At 50.8% G+C, this 26,471-nt stretch overlaps 1 protein-coding gene across 1 annotated transcript in view; it reads right to left on the bottom strand.

Annotated features, from left to right (window-relative positions):
- The window catches only part of CDH13 (cadherin 13), a 906,077-nt gene that overhangs the window by 473,378 nt on the left and 406,228 nt on the right, over positions 1-26,471 (bottom strand). Inside the window, exon 4 of the mRNA XM_079116937.1 lies at positions 18,447-18,563. Coding sequence (XP_078973063.1) covers positions 18,447-18,563 — 117 coding nt within the window. The remainder of the gene's footprint in view (positions 1-18,446; positions 18,564-26,471) is intronic.

Raw genomic sequence — 26,471 nt, forward strand, 5'->3', positions numbered from 1 at the left:
ACGGGAAATTGGTTGCTGAATATTTCAACACAGAGAGGAAATAGTGGGTCCACTGTTACCATAGAACCACTGTATCTTGGAGTAACCTGTAGTCATAGTAACAAGATAAGGACAGATTCCTTAAATGTTTAACTACGGGTCTATGCCAGAGCACATTCGAGATCAGCTGCTTCTTGTAATTTATAATTGAATTAATTTCCTGATGTATTTGGGGTCCGCTCTTTCAGGGGTGGTTTTCAATTCCCCTAATCTAAGATGATGAGCGGGGTAAGATTTTCTTCTGGTCACTGCTGTTAGAATGGGGTCGACCTTCTCCACGTATGAAAGGAAGCTGAGAAGAGCATTTACAAGTGAGTACGTAATTTTGAATGTGCCAAACGGCACCTTTGAGGGTAAATATTAGGAGCTTAAAGGTAAAACCATCTCCCAGTCGGAAGTGACACCCCGCCTGCCCCGCTAGAGCACCCTGGTAGGAGATTGCAGCCTTATTAGACCCTCTTATCACTTCTACTGCATTGCCGAAGTTGCCGTGATGTGACAGTCGCCCCGTGTCACAATGCTCTCAGAGACCCCCTGCTCTGTCCCGCAGCCCATGGCTTAACCCAGTCTTCCTATTACCCGCCTACTTTGTTCAGCTAGTCACAAAGGGCTGAGTTCATGTGCTGCTTCCTGGGTCCTCTTGGACCACGTGCCTGTCCTTGTCCCAGCTACAGCTCTGGCCAGGCATAGGCTGTGCTGCTCAGAGCCAGAGCAGCCAGGGGAGTAACCAAGGTCCTAGCTGCCCATGACCTCAGAGACCAGTGGCAAGAGGACACCCAGGGGACATCAGAGCCCTCCAGAGTGACGTGGACCCACCCAGGGTGGAACACCAGTGGGGAGGGAGGCAACTCCCCTTGCCAGAGGGAAAAGCCTCTTGATGGTTCTAGAATTTACCAGAAGAGAAGGGTTTGAGGGAGGGCATGCGTTCACACCCATCGCCTCTGGAACCACACAGGGTGTGAGGTGGCTGGGAAAGATGGAGGGAGGAGGAGGTAGGTGAGCTGCGGCAGGACGCGGGCCAGGTCAGAGGTGACCCGAGGGCCGCGGGATGCCTGGACTTCAGCCCCGGGAGGTCTCAGGGAGTTGTCAGAAGTTCCATCTTGTAAAAGCCACAGGCAGCGGACGGGATGGAGCAGGCAGGAACTGGAGGCAAAGAGCTGAGCTAGAAGGGGCTGAGCTTGAGGAGCAGGAGAAACCAGGCAGCAACTTCCCAGGAAAGGCAGCAGGCAGAAACCCACAGGGGTGGGACAGACTTTCACATGCAACTGAGGGCAGGTGGCAGTGTGGCACGGTGGCCTCGGTGCCTCCCACGTCTCAAATGTCATTTCTCAGCACCGTCTCTCTCCGTTGTTGGAGTTCAGTCTCACTGGTTTTTAATTTTTTTTTCTTTTTGAAACAACTGTGAACATATCAATTTTTAAAATTACCCAGGACTGCTTTTCTTCTTTGATAATCAAACTCCAGGAGGGTTGGGATTGCCAGGACTTTCATCTAAATCTTGCTTCCCTGACTGCCTCTGTAGCTAGAGGTGCTCTCCATGGAATACTGTTCTGGTTAATATAAGCAAGTATCTATGGGAGGGTTGCTGGAAAAATCTTTGCTTTTTCACATAAAAAAATAAGAGAACAGATCAAGTTGGCTTACAACCTTCCATTTACTCCTGCTTGAACTTGGGAATGATGGCCCAGCTGTGGCGGCCATCTTGTAGTCATGAGGAAGACTAAACAAACCACAGAGGTGTCAGAGCTGACAGGAGAACCAGCTAAAACTCCTACCTCCAGGCTTCTTGCTATGGGACATAAGAAGCCTCATTTCATAAACCATGTGGTTGAGTTGCTTGGCTACAAAAGCCCTCGGTGAAGTCTGTCCCTCCTCTGGAGTATTCTTTCATTAGTTACAAATCTGGCCTCTTTTCCTTCTTTGACTCCCAGGTGACATGTCAGGCAGCTCACTGTACCTCAGTGCGGTCCCTTCTGCAGTGGAACACGCAGTGTCTGTGAGGGTAGAGCACTCGTTGGTCTGGACCCTGTGAACCTGAGGCCAGAACAATAGCTGCTGCATAGATATTGATTGAACAGGAGGATGGATGAGGGAGAGGACAAAGTCCAGATGAATCAGGTCTAGAATCGTCCCTGCCGTCTGCAGCAGCCTCTCCAGAAAACAAAACAAGCCCGGAGAAGGAAGGCAAGCGGGGCCCATGAGATGTGTTTGTTTCCATTTGCTGAACTGTGTTGACATGGCCCCTTGGTTCCCATCGAACAATTAAGCCAGCACAAAAATAATGGCTGCATTGTTAGTGCTAATAATGACAATACCGCGACGTGCCAGGAATGCTCCCAGCATGGAGACTTGCAAAGCCCCCGATTTTCACAATTTCATGCCCTCTCTGGTAATGATTTTCTCCTTTTCATTAAGCTTGGTGGAGTCATAACTGTTGGGTTTCAAACAATAAAATCAAACCAAAGGCTGATGCTGCCCAAGTCCCCATGATTAGCAGCCAGAAGCAATCCCAGCAGCCTTGTGGCTTGTGGCACCCTGACAAATGGCCGTCACCGTGATGAAAACGGCCTTGGCTGCCCTCCTGCTTTGGGCTTTATCTCCCTTCGTGTGGACAAATATATCCGAGGAGCAGCATATGGATGCGGACCAAAAATTGAATCTAACGTCCCTGCGCTTGTATCAGCAAGGGCAGGAGCGCCGGGTCGGGCAGGTCTGCGTGCGGCATGGGCCAACTGCACGGGGAGCCCCATGATGCCAAAGTGGGGTGGATCTGTTCCTGCACCCATAGCCTAAGCTGTGTGGAGACCTGGGCACCACCGCCCTGCCCCGGGCAGCACAGGGAACGGGGGTCGCAGCGGTGGCCTGTGGGCGGGAAGGCCATTTCCATCAGGGCGCTGCAGACAGGGTGCTGTTCTGGAAACAGAAACCTGGGGGATGCTCCCAGCCCAGGCGGTGAGCTCATCCTGACAGCTGGGGACTTGCACGAATCTTCAGGAACACTTAGTCCTGAACAGGTTAAAAAGTAAACACATAGATAGTCTAAATGTATCTCTTTTTGCCTGGAACTTAAGAGATGCACTGCAAAGTTTTTGAAAAATAAATACGTGTCTTTCCTGAAGAGGTGGTGTTAGCTGTGCTGGGCCCGTGTCCTCCCCAAAGGGGAGGAAGTGAAGGCAAAAGCACTTGCCGGCGTCGAGGTGACCACCTGGGACTGCATCCTGTCCTCCTGGTCCTGGAAGGGAGGTGCTCCAGCCTCGGCTCACGTGACAAGCAGGACTCAGAGGGATTTGGGCCTCGTCACCAGACTGGAGCCCAAATGCAGGTGTGGCCCAGCCCCTCAGGATGCCCCTGACTGGGACGTGCCAGCTGAGGCCGTCCTACCTGCCGCCACTCCAGAGCAGCAAGTTCTAAGCACGAGTTCAACTTGGAAGAGGCGGGATGAGGGCCCGCGAGGGTGAGAGGCAGCCGAGAAAGCCCGGAAATGGAACAGCAGAGTAGGAAAGCCCAAAGGACCCATGAAGACCCGCGGCAGGATGCAGAGGCCACGGAGGGGAGCCCAGGCCTCCCCGCAGCTCGCCTGCCTCTCTCGATGGTTGTGGTGACAGGTGCTCCTTCTGAGTCAGCACCTGAAGACAGGGGACCGGTGTGTGAAGCCAGGTTACGGAAGCACTGGCACACGCGTGGCTCGCTTTTTAAGAACACTTCTGCCTCAGTTACCTGCAACACTGACCTCCAGGAGCCACTCTGCGCGGAGCCAAGTGCAGGAAGTCCACCCACCCCACAAAACAGACTTCACGCGACATCGCGTAATATGAATCAGATAATGTTGGACGTAAATACAGGATCAGATAGGACATTTAAATTTCTGAGACTCTTTCAACTGTATCTCTTCTCCTATCAAACCCATCACTTCGTCTGTTTAACAGTAACTGATGTAATAAAAATATTTTTTTTAAATTCCAAAATTAATAGATCTGTTGGGCACGTAGAAGACACAGGTACCTGCATGGTAGGCAGAGGTGAAGGTGTGTGTGAGCCCTCCTGCCCTGTGGGTGACACGTGTGGAAACCCTGCAGGTGGCCTTTCCTGACTAGGTGCTCGTTCATTCATTTGTCCACCCAACAAATATTCACTGAGATCTGAGTCGGCCAGGTCTGTACGGGGCGCCTGGCCGAGGCAGTGAGCACCTGCCATCTTGGTTTGCAGCATGGAGGGGCCAAAGGCAACGGGCGGTCAATTGAATGGCACCTGTGCCATCCCTGGTGATGGGGCTCTGAAGGACGGGTTGCAGGAAAGGAGGAAGGAGTGAGCGGTCTGGGGCTCAAGAAGCCCTCCCTGAAGAGTCTGCCTTCCGTCTGAGACACAAGGGATCAGTAGGCTTCATCTGCTGGGCAAGCCTGACATGCCAGGTGGAGGGATGACTTCAACCAATGTCCAAGGCAGGAGGATGCCCCCCGAGAACCCGCGCACTCACGTGAGCCATAGGGTGTGCGGGCGAACTCAAGGCACACCGGTTCCCTGATTCTTCACCCAGCTCTTTCCACGCAGAGCCCGGGTGGGTCCTGCAGGTGTGCCTGGCTCTGGGAGGCAGGGGACCCTCAGCTGTGCTCCTAAGGCTGACCCACCCTGTCTGAATGCTGCGAAGAACAAAGACAACACCAGGGCAAGACCGGCCTTGGAAGAAGCAATCCTGCGAGCAAGCTGACATCAATCAGGCCGAGCTGAGCTGTGCCTCCTACCAACCTGGGGGAGCCAGGCTTAGGGCAGCTGCTCCTAGGACAAGGAAGCCCCAGAAGAACGGGTGTGGGCTGAAGGGAACCAGGGCCAGGGGCAGAAAACGGGACAGCTCCCATTCTTGACTCTGCCAAAGTCATTTTCCATCTTGTCTATACATGAAACGTGACCATTTCATTCCAGGGCCATTCCAGCTTACTATTCCACGCACTTCGGAACCAGGAGAGCGGAAAGACAGAAACACGGATAAACAAGACGCGATGAGCTAATGGCTACAGGTTCAAGCTGCAGCCTCCAATTTAGGAAGGGGAAAGGGGATGCTTCAAAGACTCAGTGGTTCACTGGGGATGGCCATTGAGGACAATGTGGGAATTGTGTATTTGCAATTGTTCATTTTCAGACCAAGACTTGATCATTTTCCATACAGCAAATCTTCCTTTATGTGGGGAAAAATGTGTTGCTGGGTGATCTTGGTACTGTAAGCCTTGGGTCAGTTCACTCCCAGGAGGCAGAAATGAGAGAAAGAAACTAAACTGGAAGGGTTCTTCTTCAGTGATTTTCACGATGCCAGATGTCTTAAGTGTTGGCATGATGGCTACCTAATAATATCTGTATGATGAACAGAGGTCGGGCCTCAGGTGTCCAAACTGAGGAGGGACGTTTGTGATTAGATACCATGGCCAATTGTCAGGGAGAGGTGAGAACCTCAAGACAAGACGCAGTAGTTAAGTTGTATCTATGGGGCGTGGCCTTGGGTGAATCTTTAATCACCATCAATAATTATTACTACTGCCAGCCCCAGCTAAGGAAGGACAGCTCAGAGGAGTAAGCAATTCTTCACTCCCGCAGGAGCTTGACCAGTGAGTATGGCTGAAGACTCTGGATTATTAATAGAATCTTGACCAGGAAAAGAAAATGAGTCTTCACTGGAGAATCCTTCGACAGGGCGCCTGGCTCTTAGGGTCCTGAACTTCTCCTTCCATGGTTTATGAAATAACCAGTTAAGTCAAATGAAAGCCTGTTGAGAACAAGGTGTTCTTTCTAACTTTGGCCAAGAATTCCCACAAAACTGACGGAAAGATTGCTTCGCCTTCAGGATGTTGGCGTGGAAAGGAGGCTGAAGAAGAGCCCATTTCCTTGGAATGGACCCCAGAAGCCTGGACAGGGACGGATACCATGAGGGCCACACAGCCAACCTCTCCAGTCCCCACGGCACCAGGTTCTTCAGGAATCCACGTACAGGTGACAGGCTCCTACCCTGGCTCACCTGGCAGCCATGTCCCTGAGTGGGAAAGAAACTGGCTATATTTTTCCTTGGGAAGAAAATAAATTAATATCCCACTTCCACAATGCATTATAGAACCAGAAGAATGAATTTAAATTTCAACTTCTATACAACTACTTAGGAAACTCTTGGGTGGAAACTACCAAAACCAACATAATGAATCATAGTCAGCAACATATCCAATGGAAATGTGCAGAAGTATTCACCCAAAACATGCTCAGTAACGTTCACTGAAGCACTATTGGTGATCACTAAATACTAGACATGATCCACACACTCTTCAGTAAAAATGGTAAAGTATGATATATTCAGAAAATGGAATATGACATACCTATGATTCTACTTGAGTATCTAACAATATGGGTTAATCTCACCAACATAATGCTGAGTGAACAGCCACACATAATCTATACGTTGTATGATTCCATTTATATTTTGTAAAGAACAAGTGAAACTAACTCAGTATCAAAGTCAGAATTGGTCACACCTGGGGGATGTGCAGTAGGTGCCTGGAAGGGGACATGCAGGCGCATTTGGGGAGCTGGCCATGTTCTGTTTCATGATCTGGGTTTTCTATATATTATTCTTCAATAAAGAGTTTTTAAAACTCTTATCTTCACCATTCTGAAGCGCTGGACAAGTGCTTCAATCACTCAGCTCTCTTCCTGTAAAGACGTTTGACCTTTGCACGGCTGTTGGGAGAGTGACTTCACAAGAGGGTCCCCATTGTGCTGACCCCAGTGCACTTCTCACAGGGGACAATCTTTAGAAGACATCCCAAATGGGTCTGCTTTTAGGAAGGAGAGTGTGAGGATGATGTCAGAACCACGGAGGAACTACAAAGTTTCAGGTGTGTTCCTTTACATTCTCGAGCTCTGTGGAAGGTCCACGTCTCTTCAGCCATATATCAGGGAGGATATACCGCCCCAGACAACAACTGTAGAGCATAAAGAGAACGGCGATGTTCTACACCAGGGACAGCAGGACAGGGGGGAGGGGAAGCGAGCGGTGCTAGATGGAAGCAGAGCTGAGGTGCCAGAGAAGAGGGACAGAGTGGACTCAAAGCTTTCAGGTGGGAGTCCGTCTAGGATATGAGTTGGAGCTGCAATGTCCCCTCAAACTCACTGGCTGAAGGCTTGCTTCCCAATGCAGCAGTGTTCAGAGTGGGGCCCTTGGGAGGCGACTGCATCCTCAGGGCTCTGACCTCAGGAATGGATCGATCCATTGATGGAGTCATAGCTTAATGGGCTTGGTTACGAAAGTGAGCTGTCTTTCTCCTTCTCGGCTCCCTGGTTGCCACGAGGCGAGCACATCTGCCACAGGTTCCCTGCCATGATGTTCTGCCTTGCCACAGGCCCAAAGTGATGGGGCCAAGGGACCAGGGACTGAAACCTCTGAAACCATGAGCCAAAATAATTTTTCCTCCTTTAATTTGCTTTTCGCAGGTTTGTCATCACAGTGATTCAAAGCTGACTAACACAGTCAACGTCTTATTTTCCGGAGAATTGCTGTCAAGACACTTCTTGACTATGTGTGTGTGGGCTGAAGTATTTTTGAGGTAAAGATTGATATCTTACATATATGCATGAGATATACAAATACACACCTATGTACGTGCGTGCTTATGCTAAGATTTATAAGTGGTGATAGGTAACAAGATTTCCAACTGGGAGATGGTACATGATGACAACTCAATGCCATTCTTTGGGGATAGTTTAAGAGGTTTTCGACCATTTTGGAGTCATGGACTCCTCTGGGAAATCAAGAGGAATACTTCTATTACTAATATTTTCAATGTGTGAATATGATATGTTAGGTTACGAAGGGAGCAAACCCATAAATGGATTCTTTTTGGGTCTGTGCATCCTAATCAGGAAGCTCTGGAATTGAGTGAAGGCCAGACCAATGGCAGCCATAACAAAGGTGGCCATGCCATTCAGTCTTTCAGAATGGCACTGGAGAGAACGGCTGAAGGACAGGAAAGATGGTCTGAGACATTCTGAATAAAAAAACCAACGAGTACCAGGTGGCCATGTGTGCATATAGTTATGTTTAAGACCATTCCCCAGAGTGGCCCACAGAAGTGTGTCAACCATGCCGGACTCTCAGGCCCCAGACCAGACCCAGGGAATGCACACATCTGGGGGAGAAGGCCAGGAAATGCCTTCACAGCTTCACGTGTATGCTAAAAGTTGAGAAGCAAAGTCCTGTGAGGTCAATTGTGGTTCTTACAAATGGAAGGAGTTGAGAAGATTTTTATATTATTATTTTTAAATGTATGTTTTTCTATTAAGTTTCTACAATGCACATGTATTACTCTTAAAATGAGAAAAAAAATGTTATTTAAAAAACTGAAGGCAGATTTTTTTGGTGGCATGTTAGAAATGACTTCCAGATGTAAATAACAAAATAAAAGCAGCACTCGTGAGGAATTTCAAGTTGTCAAATAAATGAACTAAAATTTGAGCAACACAGAGCATCTGAATTGTAGAGACTAATGCCTAACCAAACATCAGCATTCAAAGAAGAAATTATGAAGAAGAAATGTATTTAGAATGAATTCAAGGCTAGAAGGCCAACAGCGAACACAGCTGTTATGCATTTCTGAGATGGAATTAAAGGCAAAAAGAAAAAAAAAAAAAAAAGATGCACAGTTAGGGAAGACTAGAGTAAACTCCTTAGGCACAGATCAGCTCCTTCAGCCTGGGAGGACGAAGGCACGGGCTGCGGAAGGCAGGTCTCACAGCCTGCTGCCGCCTCCCAGGAATCCATTCCCTAAAGGATCAGCCCCAGCCGGCGGCGCTCCCTCCCGCACAGAAGCCGCAGGCTGCAGGCGGATCTGCCGCTCTGGGAGGAGTCTCCTCTCCTTCAGAGGCAGCAGCCCAGCAGCCTCCTCACAGAGAGCTTGGGAGGAGGATGGATTGATGCTTGGGTGTCATGTCTGCCTCCCCACAGCCAAACCCTGCTCCAGAGGAACACCCCTGGGTGACTCTCCAGGATCATACAGAGCCATAATGTCCCCAGCTAAGAGGGACCCTTCTGTTGGTCTCATCCTGCCATCCCAGCACCCACGGATGCCTCCTGACACCTTCTGTTCCAACCCCTCCCCTCCCTGCCCAGCGCCCTTTGTTGCCTGTGGATCCAGCCTCCATCTTTATCTGCCCTGCCCCAGGTTCCCCCAGCTGCAGGTGTTACCCATGGCAACCGGACTAGCCTTCCTCGCATGCAGATCAGATCACATCGCTCCCCAGTTTACCAGCCTCTATCATCTGTGGGAAAAGGTCCAGACTGGGTCAAGGAGTGTTTATAGTTCTTTGTCTTCGAGCCCCAGATTATTTCTCTGGATTTATTTTTGATGAGTCCTTCCTAGTAGCACAGACATTCTCTCAGTTGTTCACACAGGGTCCTCTCTTGCCATGGGGCAGTGAACAACCCTGGCCCTCTCTTGCCATGGGACAGTGGATCACTCTCTGCCCACCACCCCTTTACTTGCCCACGGTTGCTCGGCATCCAGGAATCCCCTTGGGACTTGCTTCCTTTGCATGCTTGACTTCTCCTGGCTCCCAGAGCTCCTGTCAAGGGCTCATCAGCCTGTGTACAGGTCTGCCCCTCCCCGAATGGCTCTTCTTGGGGGCGACACTAGACAACACAGAGCTGGGGCTCATAGTAGTAGTTTAATAAATATCTCTGACGGAACCGAGAGCGAGGCTCAATTTTTCAGTACTCCAGAGGCCTACAGGGAAGCTCTGTTGTCATCTCACTGGAGTGTCCCAGTGCAACAGGAAACACCAGCATCCGCGATGCAACACCAAGGCCTTGCAGCAGCAGGGGCTTCCGTCTGCTCCGTCACCGCCCACGGAGGTGGGCCTGGGAAGTAAGCGTTCACCTCAGCAGCCAGCCTCACGCCACAGCTCTGCTCTAGGGGCCAGGGCTGGTTCCAAGCTGGAGAAATACAGGGGTTCTTCGCTGAGCCATGCCTGGTTCCCAAGCCTCTGCGCTGCTCAGTTTCTGTCTCCTGCTTTTCAGGTGGGACTAGAAATGGGGCCATGGAAGGACCCATCCATTCCCACTGTGTCCTGGGCCTTGCTCCTCCTCAGCCCTTATCAGCTGAGTCAACTGTGGCCTCACAATCAAGAAAAATGAGGAATTTGGACGTTTCTGCTTTCGCTGTGGCTTCTCATGGCTGCCTCTGAACATGGTGGTCAGCAGAGACACCAACAGAAACACACTGTCTGAGCCGCAGGGCATCCTCCCTTGCCAGGCACAGGAGCTGCTGTCCATTTGTCCACACAAGCTCTAGTTGTGAAAAGAAGCTACGACTCCTGGCCTCGACTCCCTGTGCAGACATGCACATGGAATGTCAGCGAGATCCTCGCTTCTCCTCATTTAAGAGGATTCTGTCTCTCCCTTGTCATTTTCCAGGTCGAATTGGGGCAATTTCCACAGCATTTGGCAGCCTGGGCAGACAGACAGAGGGCTTCCAAGCAAGGGGGAAGTGCCTCCTGAAGGGTCAGGGGCGAGGGCCACCCCTGCTCTGCATGCTCTGTGGCTTTGGACAAGAAGCTTAATGCTCTGAAAGCAGCCAGATGGTCCCAAAACGACCCTTGACTGACTGGAACCTGGGGAGACCAGGCAGGAGGGTCAGGTACTTCCCCCAGCTGGAGGGTGCATGCCACTGACCGTAGCTGCCCTGGGACCAGAGCACCCTCTGTCCCTTCTGGTGTCACATTCTATGGGCCCTGAGGCCAGTGCACACAGGAGCCATCTCCTATTCCTTCTGGAAAGCCTGTTGTTAAATACTCAGGAATTTTGCAAGTTGGCAGCTTAAAATTGGCCACTCAGGGTATTTATACCAAAGAAAGTGGAAAACACTCCAGGTCAGGGCCACTGGCCCCAGGAGACAATTCACCAGGATGCCACCACCTGAGGCATCTGGCTTTGAGCTGCAGCATCTCAGACAACTTCTGTAAGTGTGACCACCTGTGTCCAGGCTGCCAGACACCCTGCAGCTTCATTCTATCACTGACGAGGTTGTGGGTAAGCTGGCCAAGATCCAGGGCAGCGGTGGAGCGGGGCTCTTGCCGGGCGCCTCCCTGGGCACTGGGGAGTGGCGAGCCGGCTTCCACCTTCAGCTCACCCCTGCCCTGCCCTTCTCCCCTTCCCCAGCGGAACCTCTTGCCATGGGGTGCGAACTCCCTCCAGAGCTCTCGGCTCTGCGGGGGGCGACATGGCGGGGGCTCACCTGCACGGCAGCCCCGTTCTCTCCACAAGCCAAACCAGCCTATGCTATGCCTCTGAGCCTCCGTTTCCTCACTGGTGAGTGGGGATGGAATATTGACTGCTGAGGTGAGTTGGAGCAGTTCTTGTGTGCCATGCACACAGCGGAGACCCCAGCACCATGAACACTGTCTTTCTCTGTGGTGGGTGGACCCCTGACTCAGCACTGAAGAGTCGTGGGTGTGGGTCTCAGCCCCCCTCTTTACCTGGGTCACCCTGGGCAAGCTACTTAACCTCTCTCCGTCTCAGCCTCTCATCCGAGCGTGGTGCAGCATCACCGACTCCAAGGGTTGGCCTGAGGACTGAGCAGCTCAGGGCCGGCCCTGCTCGGCTGGGATCTGACACGCATCAGGTGTTGAACTCTGTGGCTAAGTGTGAACGCTGCCCAGAGCCCCAAGCCCGATGCTGATTCAAGCTGAAACGCCAGCTCCTTTAATGTTCACCAATAATTGAATATAAATTTAGTCTGAGGCCAAATGTGCATAACACCAAAGCTCTAGGAAGCGTTCCAATTGAGAACTGAAAGGGTGATAAACTCAGGGTTCAAAGGCAGCCTCCCCCTTCCACTCAGAGGCCCTCACTTGTGGGATGTGTGTCATGGAGGACATTTTTGCATATATATGTATTTGGCAAAAATTCAAAACAACTCAATGTTTTATCATTAATTAAACTTTGCAGAAGGAGGGCAACACTTGCTAATGGTGAATACGGCTTTATTAGACAGCCAAGATAAATTAGCATTGACTCTGCTCAGTTGTGAAAGCTTTGAGTGTTTCCGTGTACGTGGGTTAAAATACCATCATACGTGTAAGTCCAGAAACACAGGTACACACTTCTCTCTCCCTCTCTCTCTCTCTATCCACACACACACACACACACACACACACACACACACACACACACACACACACACACATGTGCAAGGTCCATCAACATCAAATTCATCCCAATCTGCTGAGAATGCTTCTATGAGCTGACATAATGCTTGACTGCCAAGCAATTTAACTGGTGGCCTCATTGCCATTGTAGGAAATTAAAATTTGTTGGAAATATCCAGACTGATCATATAATGGTCTGTTAATTCCATTCTAACAACAAACCAGGCTATGATCACTTTAATTAATCAGTAGCCAGTGACTGCTTATTCAACCAGCCATAGACATGGCTAGAACTCAGGGGATGGTAGCAGGGACCCCGCCATGTGTGTCAGTTACTCTACGGGGACACTACGCTTAACAAACTACCATCCAGAGGGAGGGAGGGAAAGTGCAAAAGAAACTGTAGAGCTGCTCAAAACGTGTTCAGTGCCATAAAAGAGGAGAGGCGACGTACAGAAGAATTCCATGGAGCGGGTGACATTGGAAACAGGCTTCAGGCCAACAGTGCCCAGTACAAAGACAATGGGAGCCTGTTAAATTGTTCACTTTTTTTTTCCTTAGGAGGCACATTTGAAAACAGATAAATTGGTATCTGTTTAATTATACCAATATATCCAAAGCATTTAATTTCAGTAGGAAATCCATATAAACATTAAGAATGGGATGTCTCCCATTCCTTGTGTGTGTCCTGTTTTTGAAATCTGTTGTGCATCTTACCTGCACGGGGCCTCTCAACTGAGGCATTATCTTTGATCTGCATTTAGATTAAAATTTACAATTGAAGAGGTGGATTCACATTAAGTTTTCCCAATACTGTCTCAAGTCTTCGTGTTCGAGTTGGAACTCAGATTTAAAAATGGACTTCCTCACCTGCAACACCCACCTCTCGAGCGGTCACTAGCCACACATGGCGAGCGGCCTCGGTGGTGGACAGTGTAGCACAGAACTTCCTGCAGTGGTGGAAGCGCTCCCAGAGCACACGCAGGGGCTGCTCCAAGGGTGTCCAGGGCGAGGAAAGAGTTCAAAGACATGCAAACAGAAAGGCGGGTGTGTAACTGGCACACTTGTAGCCTGCATGTAGGAATAAACCCTGAGGCTCATTTCAAGAAGAATTTTTGAGCACTGGCCTCGGGGCCTCTTAGGTCCCTGTATTCTAATTCCTCTCCTATGTAGAGCTGCTGGCTTTAATGGTTGCTGGTTCCCTTAAAAGGGAACAGCTGAATGGAGGGAGATTTCCGATAGAGTGCCTTCAGCCCGGACAGAGGGTGTGGAGCAGTGGATTTAAAAGGGGCAGAGTGTACAATGCACTGACCACAGGCAGAGCAAGCCATGCTGACTCCTCGCCTCTGCAGAGGGTGAGGAGGAGGGCGCTGGGGATCAGCGCCACCTTCCAGTCCAGCTTCTGAGGCTGCAGCTTGGCACCGCAGGTTTCCAAAGATGCAAATGACTATGAAATGGAGTAAAACTGAGTAAAACTAATTCATACTGCGTGGCCCCTCTTTGCAGCGGGAGGCATAAGTGGGATGCAGGATATGGGGAGACCGCTAATAAACCATACTTCCAGACCTCTGCAGAATACCCTGGAACTGCGGGTAAATTACCCTCAGGTATGGCTCACATTCACCACACAATCAAAGCAGAGTCCCGCGTGAGTGGTTTTCACGATTTGGTCTAATGATCTATGTGGATTCCCTTTACAGAGAGCACATGGTCCAATTACATATTTCTTCCATCCCGGGTTCAAGATGTCCTTCCAAATGCCCATTCTACCAATTTATAGGTGTATAAAAAAAGGATTTTCAGTAAAATGTACGTTCATTGGTTTTGATGAAAAGGGTTTGTGATGAAAGTAGAATATCTAATAAGCATTTCATAAATGACTTGTCTTTCAAACTTAATATAAAACAGAATAAAATACATCTCCCAAAGACCTCGGTGCTGTCATGCAAGACTTACAGTCCCCCGTTCTCAATCAGTCAGGCCCCAAAACTCAAAAATCTCTAAAGATGCAATCAAATATTTATCAGCAGAAGTTGGAAAAACTGAGAAATTATTTATGACCCAAATTTTGAAATAGTCACACTTTGAAGGGTGGAGGAGGCGCATGTGGAGGCAGCACGTGTCTCTCAGGGCACACGATCCCAGCTCCTCCCTTCTGTCTAGAATTCAAAGACCAGGGAAATGAGGGGCTTGTGGAAGTGCATTCAGGCCCTGCAGGGTGTTTTCCTTTCTTCTGAAACACAGAGATCTTCTAAGGCAGAAGTACTGTGGGAAAGAGCCAGAAAGGAAGCGGCAACCCCATTCTCCCACTGCCAGAGGTGCTGGGCTCTGGCCCTAAAGCTTGCCTCATCTGTGCTTCTGACCAATAGGCAGGGCAAACAGCAGCGAAACAGAAGGTTGAGGTTGGAAGAGGATTCTCTTCTGTGATGGGGAGACCCCCAGATTCCAGGAATCCGCTGCTCACTGCCATTTGGCAGATAAATGAATCACGAGGATTCTGATCCCTGGAGGCGCCGCACAGCCTTTCTGGCCTTTCCCTGGGTTTTCGCACTGGCCTGGGCATCTTGCTCTGGGGTCCATAACCTTGGGTACTGGGAATTCCTTTCTACAGGAATTCACATGTGCACCCGTGCTACAATGACCCTACTGTTATGTACAGTTGTACTGCACCCATAAAAAATTAAAAACACTGATGTGGCTGCGTTACTATAGTATGCTAATTTTAAGTCCTTTGGTTATAAACCCAGGAGTGGGATAACTGGGTCAAAAGTGGGTCTATTCCAAGCTTTCTGAGGAATCTCCATACTGTTTCCAGAGTGGCTGCACCACCAACTTGCAACTCCACCAGCAATGTAAAAGTGTGTCTTTTTCCCCACATCCTCACCAACATCTATTATTGTTGGTGTCCCAAAAAACCAAAGGCTGAATGTTTTCCCTGATAAGTGGAAGATGATATATAATGGGGTCAGGGGGTGCGGGGGGAGAGAAGAACGGAGGAATTTTACATTGAGGGAAATGAGAGGGAGGCGGGGGCAGGGGTATGAAAGATGGTGGACTGAGACAGACATCATTATCCTGTGCACCTGTATGATTACACGAATGGTGTGAATCTACATCATGCACAACCCTAGAAATGAAAAGTCGTACCCCATTTATGTACAACGAATCGAATGCAGTCCATAAAAATAAAAAAATGAAAACAAAAATAAAATTAAAAACATAAACACAGAAATTGAGACTGAATGACAAAAAGAATAAAAAGAAAATCCACCCTCTTGAAATATAAGATAAATAGTGTCTGTGCTAACATGCTAACTCCTATGTCATTGTACAGTCTAATATTTAACTTCATTTTCCCTGCTAATTATGAAATTCACATAGGAAAGTTGAAAGAATTTCACAGCAAGAATCCACAGGCTCGCCAACTAGATCACACATCCATCGTCACTTTCGTACATTTCCCTTATAAAACATCGTGTATCCATCCATCTGGCCCTCTGCATCTTAGCTTTTGGTGCACGCCAAAGAATCAGACTTAATTTTAATGCTGCTTTAAAGAGAGCAGTTGTCAGCAAGCATGTTCCGTGGCACAGAAGAGGTCCCTCAGAGGGGCGGAGAAGGTATTTAGCTCTCTGCATGAAACTGAGCGTGCATCAGAGTCACCTGGAAGTCCTCTGAAAGCATCGCTGGCTGGCCCCGGCTTCTTTGGACTAAGACTGGTTTAGATCGGTGGTCCCACCTGCCCGCACTTCAGAATCACTTGGAAGCTTTTCAACAAGGCTGGCAACCATCCCACCATGCCCCAGTCAGGAGAACTGGTCCACTAGGGTGAAGCCCTGCAGCGGAGTCTAAGTGTTTGTGGGGAGAGCTGGGACCTCAGTCATAAGGGGACCTAAAACAGAGCACAACTTAGGTCTGCTCTGATTTACATATGGTCTGAGTGTCTCTCAAGGCTCCATGGGTTAAATTTCAATGCCCAGTGTGAGGTACTAAGACGGCCAACATTAATCTGACTATGGCGTTGAAGGTTACCAGGACAGAACCCCCATGACTGAACAGGTCCTGGCGGTTTCATAGGAGAGACCAGACAGACGCACACTCCCTATCTCTTGCTGTGGGACGCCCTGCATGGCCTCAGGACTCGGCCAACAAGAAGACTATCACCAAATGTGGCTGTCCACCTTCCACCTTCAGAACTATGAACCCCAATCAACCGCTTTTCTATATAAAGTAACCTGTCTCAGGCATTTCATCAGAGTAATGCAACAGGGACTAATGGGTCTCAAAAACTACCTCGGGGCACAGTCTTAAAGGTGTGGGAGCTCCAATCGTTTGGCAAGTAAATCCTGGGCTCCAGGAACATCCCCACCAAAGACATCACTGGGCGAGGCTCACCCCCACTTCTTCCCCTCAGCTGCTCTGTTCTCCTTTGGGGCATACTCTGGACTCCCAGAGAGACTCTGCTTAAAGACAGTCACCTTCCGCAAGGGAGCAGTTTAAAGTAGTAAACTGTGGCCACCTGGACACTGAATTGCAACTTTCTGATTTCTACAGAAACAGATTTCCGAGTCACCCTCACCTCCCACACAGACCACCACCAACCCTCCCCTTAGTGGGTCTCTGTTCCCACAAGTCACTCTCCAGGAGGCAGCCGAGGGGTGGTACACTTGCTCCTTGGGGACAAGCTACAGTGGCCTGAGGACATCCCTATGTCACAGGGCCTCCAGCAGCTGGCCTCCCTGCCCCACGGCTGCCTGCCTTGCCCAGGGTGCTCCGTCCCCACGCGCTGCCCCTCAGAGGCTCCCCACCCTTGCCCCGCAGGCCTGCCCCATCCATGCAGGTTCCTTTACCAAGATGCGTGCTCTGGGTCTTCCACGCCGACCTTTCTGATCTTCCCCATCTCTCTCAAACGTCACAGCCCCAAGCAGCCACCAGCCGTCGGTGCAGACACCGCTCCTCCCTCCAACCGGGTCCATTTTCCGCATGTCACGACGCTTCTGTTTTCACAGTGTTCTTAATTCTCTAATTCTCTTGCTAATTTGCCTGTTTGTGGGAGTGAGCGTCTTGTCTCTCGCCCCAGGAGAGTGTCGGCTCTGCTGCCTCCTTGCGCATAGCTGCCTTCACCCGGGCAAGCTCAGAGTCTGGCAGGTAACCACAGCCCATTTATTCAATACATGAATTAGTAGACTAATTACATCAGCCATTAACATCATCCACTAACTAACTGCCAGTGCTCAACTTCCAGGTTTGCCAGAAAATACTCACAGGTTAAAATTTGCTTCTTCAGGTTGACCACCCAGTGGGGAGAAAATGTACAGAGAAGTGGTAAATTCAATGTACAGGAGGCAGGATTTTGGACTAAGCTCCTGCACTTGGTCCAACAGACCAGACCAAAGCAGAATGGAGTAGTTGTGTCAGGTGCCACACAATCACAGTGGACCTTAACATGGGCCTGTTTTCTAACACACGCACAGCAGCCAGGCAGGCGGGGCCTCGTCTCCTGAGCCAGCAGTCACCACCACCCCACAAGGCATGTGACTGACATGACAACTCCAGTTAGTGTCCCTTTTCAGCCCCCTTTGAGTTTACTGCCGACCCTTCTGCCCAGCTCAGCGGGAACCCTGTCTACTTCATAGATGGGAGGCTGCCTGATTTATGAATCTCTAATAATGGCCAGCCCCATTGCCAGACTCAGCTTGTTGAAATTCTGCTGCTTGACCCAAGTCACCATGAGGATTGTGGCCCATTTAACAGTGACTTTATCTCTCTAGCACAGTTGTTCTGATTTAGGCAATGGCGTTTCTGGATCTGGTGAATGTGATTTAATTCTCTTGATCTGCTTTAGTTTTTAGAAAGCTGACCCAGTGGAATCTCTCGACCTAGACATTTGGAAAACTATCTCAGTGAAGACTCATGTCAATATTGCTGTCCTAAGCACCCAGTCTGGCTGGTCACCTGGCCGACGGCTCTCAGGACAGAGTCCATTGGTGACCCGGGGTGTCCAGCCACGTACCAGAACACCCTTCCCACCATGTAGATCTCTAGGGTGCAGACTCAGAGCCCCTGTTTTTCCCAAGTACACTCCCGCCCTGCCTTTTGGATGATCTTTTGAATGTTTTTCTTGCCCAAATCCTCTGGCCTCTTGGGTACAGAAGGCGAGGCCAATTTCAGCTGGTCACCAGAGTCAGCAGGTCTGCCTGCACGCTCCCCCACCTGTGGCTCGTCTGACATACCTTGCCAACATCTCTTGGGAAGGGCTGTCTCTGGTTCTCTGGAATCAGAATGGGCGACACCACAATGGACCTCTTTTGTCTTGGGACAGGAGAAGTTCTTGCAAATTTAAATATATCCTGAAAAAGAAAAGGAAACCCACTGGTTAAAATCTCCCACAGGGCACAGCTGTCGCCCCTGCAAGTAGGCGTCCTGTTGTGCAAGTGTTCAGCTGGACACTGCCAATTCGATGCCACTGAACCTCCTTGGTGTTCCCAGGGCACAGTGAGAACCCCGCTCAGGCTGGCCTCAGGACTCAGGATGGCCGTCACCGAGCTGCTGATCCGGCCCTGCAATCGCTCCCTACAAGGCACGCTCCTGATCTTCAGAGGTTGTCTCCATTCTCAAGGCACTGCAGAGGCGGATTGTTCACTGGGTTGAGAACCAGGAACCTGTGCCCTGAGTGACTTTTCACGACCACCTGAAAGGTCCTGAGACTCCCAGGTGAACAGGCATGAAGGGGTGGTCGGGAGTTCCAGCCTTGGCAGGCGTCAGGCAGCCATGTGGCCACATAGCCCATTTCCTCCAAGGTCAGCCCTATTGTGAGGGCAGCCTTTGGGAAGCACTCCCCATGTGGCGTCTCCCGTCTCAGACCCTGGAGGGGCACTGTCGGCAGCCCCCCTTATTAATTAAACATGTCTTTCACAAGGAGAATTTTATATAGTCATTTTTAGATGAAGCACCAGTATCACATTACATAAGAAGAAAACATAAAAGTAAGCACGCTAGAAATCAACAGATACGATTATAGTTGAGCCAGAAACCTCTGTGTATGGAAAGAGAGCCTTCTTGTTAGAAGGAGCGAAGACGGGTCCGGATGGGTTAAAGGGCCTCAGTACCAAGCAGAGACTTTCTTCCTGACCCCATCAGAAGACTGAAAGGAAGCTAAAGAGAGTAACATTTTCAAAATGTAAACAAACCTCATCTAATAATACATCACACTAATTCCAGTTATCATCCGCATCACAAGTAAGCACTCAAACTTTAGGTAAGTCTCTATCAAAATCATGTGGTAAAAAATAGTCCCACGCCATCACTATTCCCTGACCTCATAAGAGTGTGTGTGTGTTTATATGTGTATGTGTGTGTGTGCGCATATGTATGTGTGTATGTGTGTGTGCATGTATGTATGTGTGTGCGTTTTATGTGTGTGTGTGCATTATAGTTTTAAAGGAAAATCTACATTTAAAAACTCCAACAGTAAACAAGAGCAGCTAGTCTCTGGATACTTCTATGAATAGTCCCTCTCTTGATTTCGCTGGAGTATAAAATGACACTTTGCCTCGTGGAAGCAACTGAGCAACATTATTTGTTGAGAGCCTTGCAAATGTGCACTTCCTTTCCTTTGTAATTTCACTTGAGGGGCATCAGGTGATAAACTCAGAAGAATAGAACTGTGTGCAGAAAGAGGTTTAGAGACATGCAATTTATACGGGGCGAAAGTGAAAAACGACCTGAATGTTCAATGGCAGAGACAAGGGCGAATCTGGTCCATTGGAGGGAGATGTCCTTAGGCCATTACCAACAGAGCGGCCAGAAGACCAAGGTCCAGCAGGACCCCTGCTCCAGACCTTGCCACCGGTCTTGCTCTACTGCAGTGACCTTGTGCCCCTGGCGCGTGGGCTGCTACAGGAGGCATGGACATGTGTCCACTCTGGTTTTCATGACCCCCTGACTCAATCATAGCCCTCCTGACTCAGTGAAGAGACTTCAGAGAGATCATACTCTGATTCAGCCAGCCGGAGGGAGCCAGCCGGAGGGAGAAGGCAGAGGACACAAAGGCAGGGACAGAGAGAACACCGAATCAGACGCACTGTCTACAGTAAAGAGGTGGAAAAAGAAAACCTCAGGCACACCCAAGGTCAAGACTGGTGCCTGGAAAGCAATGGGCGCGATGGCAAGCAGAGGCAGACAGATGGGCACCTGCATACAGATGGCAGGATAAGAAAGAGCCGGAAGGAGAAAATGAGCCAAAAAAAGCGTAGCGAGAAGGTAGAAGAGAAAAAGAGAAGGCGATGGAAAGCAGAGTGGGCCACAGTCCTACTGAACGGCTGTGTCGCGCTGGGGCTCTGCTGGTGACCAAGGCGGAGAAGGAGTGGAAAGCAGGCGCAAGGTACGGGCCTCAGTTACAGCTGAAAACCCTCGGGCCTCCGATGAGTGAGTGTCCGGGACCGCACCCTGGGAGATCTGGAGTCCTGTGGGAGGCAGGAGCCACCCGGGCCTGCTCGCTGTGCACGCGTGTCCGCCTCCTCAGGAGCTCCTACCAGGCTTGGTGGCAAAGGGCCTGCTTGCGTTCCTACCTGTGGATGAGGGGTCTTTGGTCCTCATGGGCCAGAACGGCCCATCTAGAGCTCCACGTCTGCCCCTGCTGTCCTCCCACCCACCAGCTATTCAGGCCCCGCCCGGCCCACTCACGCAGCCCTCACAGCACCCCGGAGTGGGCCACCAGCACAGGGCATCAGCCTGAATCTACAGCCAAGAAGAGGACAAGGCTCCGAGCCATGAGAAGCCCCGCTGGAGGGACGGGCTCTGCGGGGCAACTGATCCCGAGAGGTTCCCTGTGCACACGGCTGAGTCCGCCAGGGTGCGAGTCTGGGACAGTGACTGGCACAGAACCCTTCTCTTCCTCCTGCTCTTACCTTCTTCCCACCTACTAGGCAGAACCTCAGCATGGTCCCACACCAAGTTTCGGGTCCATGACTGCCTGCCTGATTCGTGTGTGTGTCTGTCACTGCCTGTTTGTTGACATGCATGCTCCTAGCAGGCTCTGCCTGGGATGAGCTCTTCACTGATGCATCTGTGTGTGTATGTGTGTGTGTGTGTGTGTGTGTGTGTGTGTGTGTGCATGTGCGTATGTGCTCGGAAGTGACATGCCTCTGTGTGACGGGGGTACCTGGAAGCCATTGTACCTCATGTGACTGACAGTCACAGGCCACGGGCAGATCCAGGCACCCCCATGCTCCTGCACATCACTTTGGAGAGCAGGCCACGCCCATGTGTGGGTTCTCCTTCCACTCTGGATCTGACAGGCCAGCAAATCCCTTTTCTCTCAGATGCTGAAATGGAAGGAGAGAGTGCTCGTGGGCCCAGCTGGTACGCTCTAAAGAACGGCACAAAAGCAAAGAATGGGACTTAACACAAGCACAGGGGAAGGGAGGAAGTGGGCTGAGCCACCGTGTCCCTTTTAGGAGTGAGTCATTCGGCTATGGGTGGCCTAAAGCCAGATCTAAATGCCCACGTACACTCAGCCACTTCAGATTTCCAGATTTGCTAGATGCACACAGACGTGAAATATCCTCTCACATCAAACACAAACTCACACACATCTGTGGGCTTACACACACACACCCAGGCACACACACCAGAATGCGCTTACAAGGTCACACACATGACCACATGCACATGCAGCAGACACATGCCACACCTTCCTATCCCAGTGAACATGACCCCTCGGCCACGGGAATAGCCACATGCACACAGAGGTGAGCAGAGGAGAGTGCCTGCTGGAGACACCTCTGCCACCAGGCCACCTGCATCCTCCCTGTAGTCTCTGCTCTCTCTGGACAGTGGTCCCTCTGCATGTTGGAGCCTGGATCACCCAGAGGCTGGCAGCAGCCTCAGCCAGTCTTGCTCAGAGGCACGGCTGTCTGCAGAAGTGCCACCCCATCTGAACATCTCCTGTCTCCCAGGCCTTTGTCCTCCTGTCTCACGTATTTGGGTTTATACCCTCGCCTGTTCTCTCCATTTCCCAAGCCAGGAGGAACTGGAAGATATTTAAAGGTGTCACATTGTACAGTCTCAAAGATATGAGAAATACAGGGGACACCTGAAACTGTGAAGGACAGAGAAAGGGCTGGAGGGGAGCGAAGGGTCGCAGGAGTAATGGAGAGCATGGAAGAGGAGTAGATTTATATCAACTCCTTCATTCACTTACCAGTGTCTTCAAACAATACCTACTGAGCCCTTCTCTAGGCACCTGGGGTGGCAGAGCATGGCAGAGAAAGGACTCTGTGCCCAGGAAGCTGGCATTCCAGAGGGGGGGGGGCGCTCAGAGGGACACAAGGGGCTCAATAGCCCCCAAAGGGAGGACCTGGCAGTGCTCAGGGAAGACGTCCTGACCTTGGATGAGGCCCGGAAGGACCAAGAAAGAGGCTTGGAGGACAGAGCAGGAGGAGCCCGTGGGCCTCAGGAGGAGGGGCTCAGCCGCAGAGGCAGACCCAGCAGGTCCCCACGCCAGTGGGCAGCACCTGGTCTAAGCAGCGTGCTGGGAGGGCAGGAGGCAGCAGGCCCCAAAGGGGGGCTTTCCATCCTGGACAGCTGTACGTACGTCCACCGTACAGCCAGCTCGGTTCTCAGTATGCATGAGGTGCCTGTGAGCCAAGGGAAGGTGGAGAGCTGAGAGTGACGGAGCTCTGACCACAGGAGAAATCAGGGCTGCTGTGTGGTCAGACAAAAAGACCAGAGTGAGGCGAGGATTTCTTCCTCCCCCACCCTGTCCTCCGGGAACGCCCAGGGCCTCCTCAAATGCGAAGCTGAGCATTGGACTAGCGGAAAGAGAAGGAAGGGGTAGAAGTTCCCCTGCTGGGCCCTTCTCCCCCTCACACTGTAATAGTATTATTGAAGTATAATTTAAATGCCATAAGTTCACCTGCTTGAAATGTGCAAATAATCCTAACGATTATTAGGAATTTCCCAGAGTTGCACGATCATCACATTGAATTTCAGAACATTTCCACCACCCTGGAAGAAACCTCCTGCCCATCAACCATGCCTCCCCCTGCTCACCCCAGCCCTGGCCACGCGAGTCCCCTAGCTGGCTGTGTGCCTGCATCTTCTCTGGACACTCGGAAGAAGGAAGAAGACATTATGATCCCATGGAATTTTCATGGACTGCTGATGCAGGGACTGTGGAACAGAAAGGGAAGCGGTGAGATCCGGGACAGGGGTGGGTGCCTGAAGGCCTCCCGGCGACCATGCTCCTGGCCACCCCTGGAGATTCTCCACACCTGAACACAGGTCAGGAGCGGCGGGGACCTTCATAACCCAACACTTGAACAGCAGGTGGGAAGTGGCCAGAGAATGCCCAGGTCTCGCCCTTGGCCCTCTGGCTTCCTGGCCCCTGTCTTCACACTGTGTAGTAAGCAAAAGGAAAACCACCCAAGTCCTATAAAGTCCTGTAAGAAGCCACAGCTTCTGCCCTACATTCCCAAGTTTCAGGCGAAACTGTCTGCTGAGAGGAGTGATTTGAACATGGCAAAGCCCTGCAGAAACTGCAGCATCTGTGGCAGAAGGGAGATTCCAGAGGTGTCCAGGCCACTTGTGGACAGCCTTGTGGGTCAAGGTAAGAAGACCATGCTTGTTCCCAAGGCAGTGGGACCATTGCTCTTTCCACACACAGTTGTGATGCTTTGAGTTTGACCTGAAGGAACCAAGGACTTCTCAGGAGAGTCTGAGGCTCGCTCTCCAGCCTCAAGACTCAAGATGACACCAGTGGCCTCCCTGATCTTCCTAACCTGGGGTTGGCATCCTCACCAAGTCTGCCAGAGGAAGTGCCGCCATGTGCCTGTCATGTACCAGGCACGTGGCCAGGCACCCTGCACTCACGGCATCCATCCAACACCTTGTAGGTAGGGTCTTTGTGGCTCTTTTCCTGAGGTCCATGGATGTAAGATTCTTCTCCAATGTCACTTAGCTCCTCAGCGTCGGTGACTCCAGAGCCCCAGTGCTACGAACATCTGTGCTAGGTCTGCTGGTGGCCACCACCATGACAGTCCTGCGGGGAATCCTTAGTTCAGTTAACCAGCGTCACTGGAGAGTCACGGCTATAACATTCCGGAGGAGAGACAGCAAATCCTAGTCAGCCCCTAGTTAACCAGAGCAGCCACCTGCGCTGCAGGGGACAGCTTAATCGTCTACACGTTTCTGCACATGAATGGATGGCAGAAGCCAATCTGCAAAGCATTGCCTTCGTGCACTGAGCTCATGGTGCGGGAGTTGCTAGGAGGGGAATTCTGGCCATTCTGTTCACATTTTGCATGCAGTCAAATGCATGCTTCAGTCAGCTTTGCTGGACCCAGGGCAAGATTTAAAGTTTGCTTTATTGCCTCCAGGGGCTGAAGTTTTTCTACTTAAGAAAGAGACGGTCAACGAACACCAAACATCAAACTTTTTGCATCAAATTTGGAGACTGGAGAGCTAAGATGCTCAGCTAATTTCATTTCCAACTCTCTCTTCCCAGTATTCTGGAGGCCAAATGTCAGCCAAGCTGAGTCGTTACTGAAGATTTATTTACTGGATGGAATTAAGCTGACAGTAAAATGGAATGACGTGGAAATTGCCCCCGTGAGTCCCACGCCATATCTCATGGAGGCGAGTTATGGGACCCATTTACAGGTGGGGGACAGGGAAGAGGAGGGCTGGTGGGCTCATGGGATGGCAAGAGGCCAGTCTGCTTTGTAAATGTGGCCACACACTTTTCCAGGCTGCTGGCGTGCAACAGGGAGGAATGGCTGTGAGATGGGTCCCGTCTCCCTCAGGAGAGCTTCCTGGAAGCTGTCACAGCCCATCAGAACCAGACTTCCTAGCAATGACAGTCATGATCGGAGGCCAGTCCAAAATCAAAATGGCCTTGCCTGGGAGGTGCCATCGCCAAGCAGCAGAGCGCTGAGCTCGGGAAGGAACGGGCTCCCAGTGGCATGGCCATGACCTTTGCTTCCGACACCCGGTTAGGGTGCCAGAGAAGTTGTCTTGGCCAGAGTGATCAATGTTGGAAAGAAGCTCAGGTTTCATCAGGGGAGTCTGAAAAGTGGCTGGTGGCTCCAGAAACTCTCCTCCCTGCAGCCAGCAGATCTTCTAATGGTCCCCTCCCCCATTAACAGGGCACTGTGTCTGTGGCAAATGACGAAGCCTCCAGTGTTAGGGAGGCAGGAAGACCCAGCACATCTGGCTCCGAGGACGGTCCTCCTCGCTCTGCTCCTCAGCTACAGGAGTCCCTGTGGGTCCTCAGATGGCAGGTGCCTGTCTGAGGGCCTTTCCCTTAAGGTTCCTTGGCTGGGCCCTCCCTCCTCTGCCTGGCTGTCCCCATCCACCCTTCCTCTCTTAGCTCAAACACCACTTCCAGGCCCCTCCACTGTCTTTCCCTGGAACTCTTGGCCTCCACTTTGCCCTTCCACCTTGACCTCTGGCTCAACTTCTGACTCTCCGTTCACCCAGTGCTGTTGGTTTACCAATGTCTTTCCACACAAGCCCCCAGGACGGGCACTGCATCTTGCTGGCTTGATGCTCTCTGGCCACTTCCTAGCACCAGGCCAGGTCTGCCACAGGTGTCTGAAAAGAATCTTAAAATATTATTAAATAAAAATGCAATTAACTTCAGATTACATAGAGAGAAATGAGGAGGAGGTGGGTATGAAAGATGGTGGCATGAGACAGACATCATTACCCTACGTACCTGTATGATTACATGAATGTTGTGAATGTATATTGTGCACAACCATAGAAATGAGAAGATGTAGCCCATCTGTGTATCAAAATGTAGTCTGTAAAAATAATTTTAAAAGACTACTAAATGAACATAGGGTTATTGTAGGAATGAGGGTAATCAGGTACTGAGCTTGGCATGGCGCCTAGTTAGAGTTTCCACCTGAGAATCACACTGGTGAATAAGGTGGACAGGGTGCCTGAGATTCTACCGTGACCTCCTCTTCGATGCAGCAAAACCCTCCAGAGCGACAGTGACAGGCCACAGTGAGTTGGATTCCTTCATCCTGGGATGCCAGTGCCTTGCACAGCAACCAAATCTGTAGAACCACTTTAGAAACCTCGTTTTCTGAAGCTGAAGTCCCCTTGGGGATCTTGGGTTTGCTTTCTGGAGTTGCCTGGAAGAACCCGTCCCTTCTGCAGGTGATGAGCGTTGCTCCTTCAGGTCAGCCAGCGCTGTCCCAGTGCCCCCGACTCCCGCGGCCTCCTTCCCTTCTCTCCTCTGTGCT

Source organism: Sciurus vulgaris, assembly GCF_902686455.1.
Source record: "Sciurus vulgaris genome assembly, chromosome: 17".
NCBI classification, from domain to species: Eukaryota; Metazoa; Chordata; class Mammalia; order Rodentia; family Sciuridae; genus Sciurus; species Sciurus vulgaris.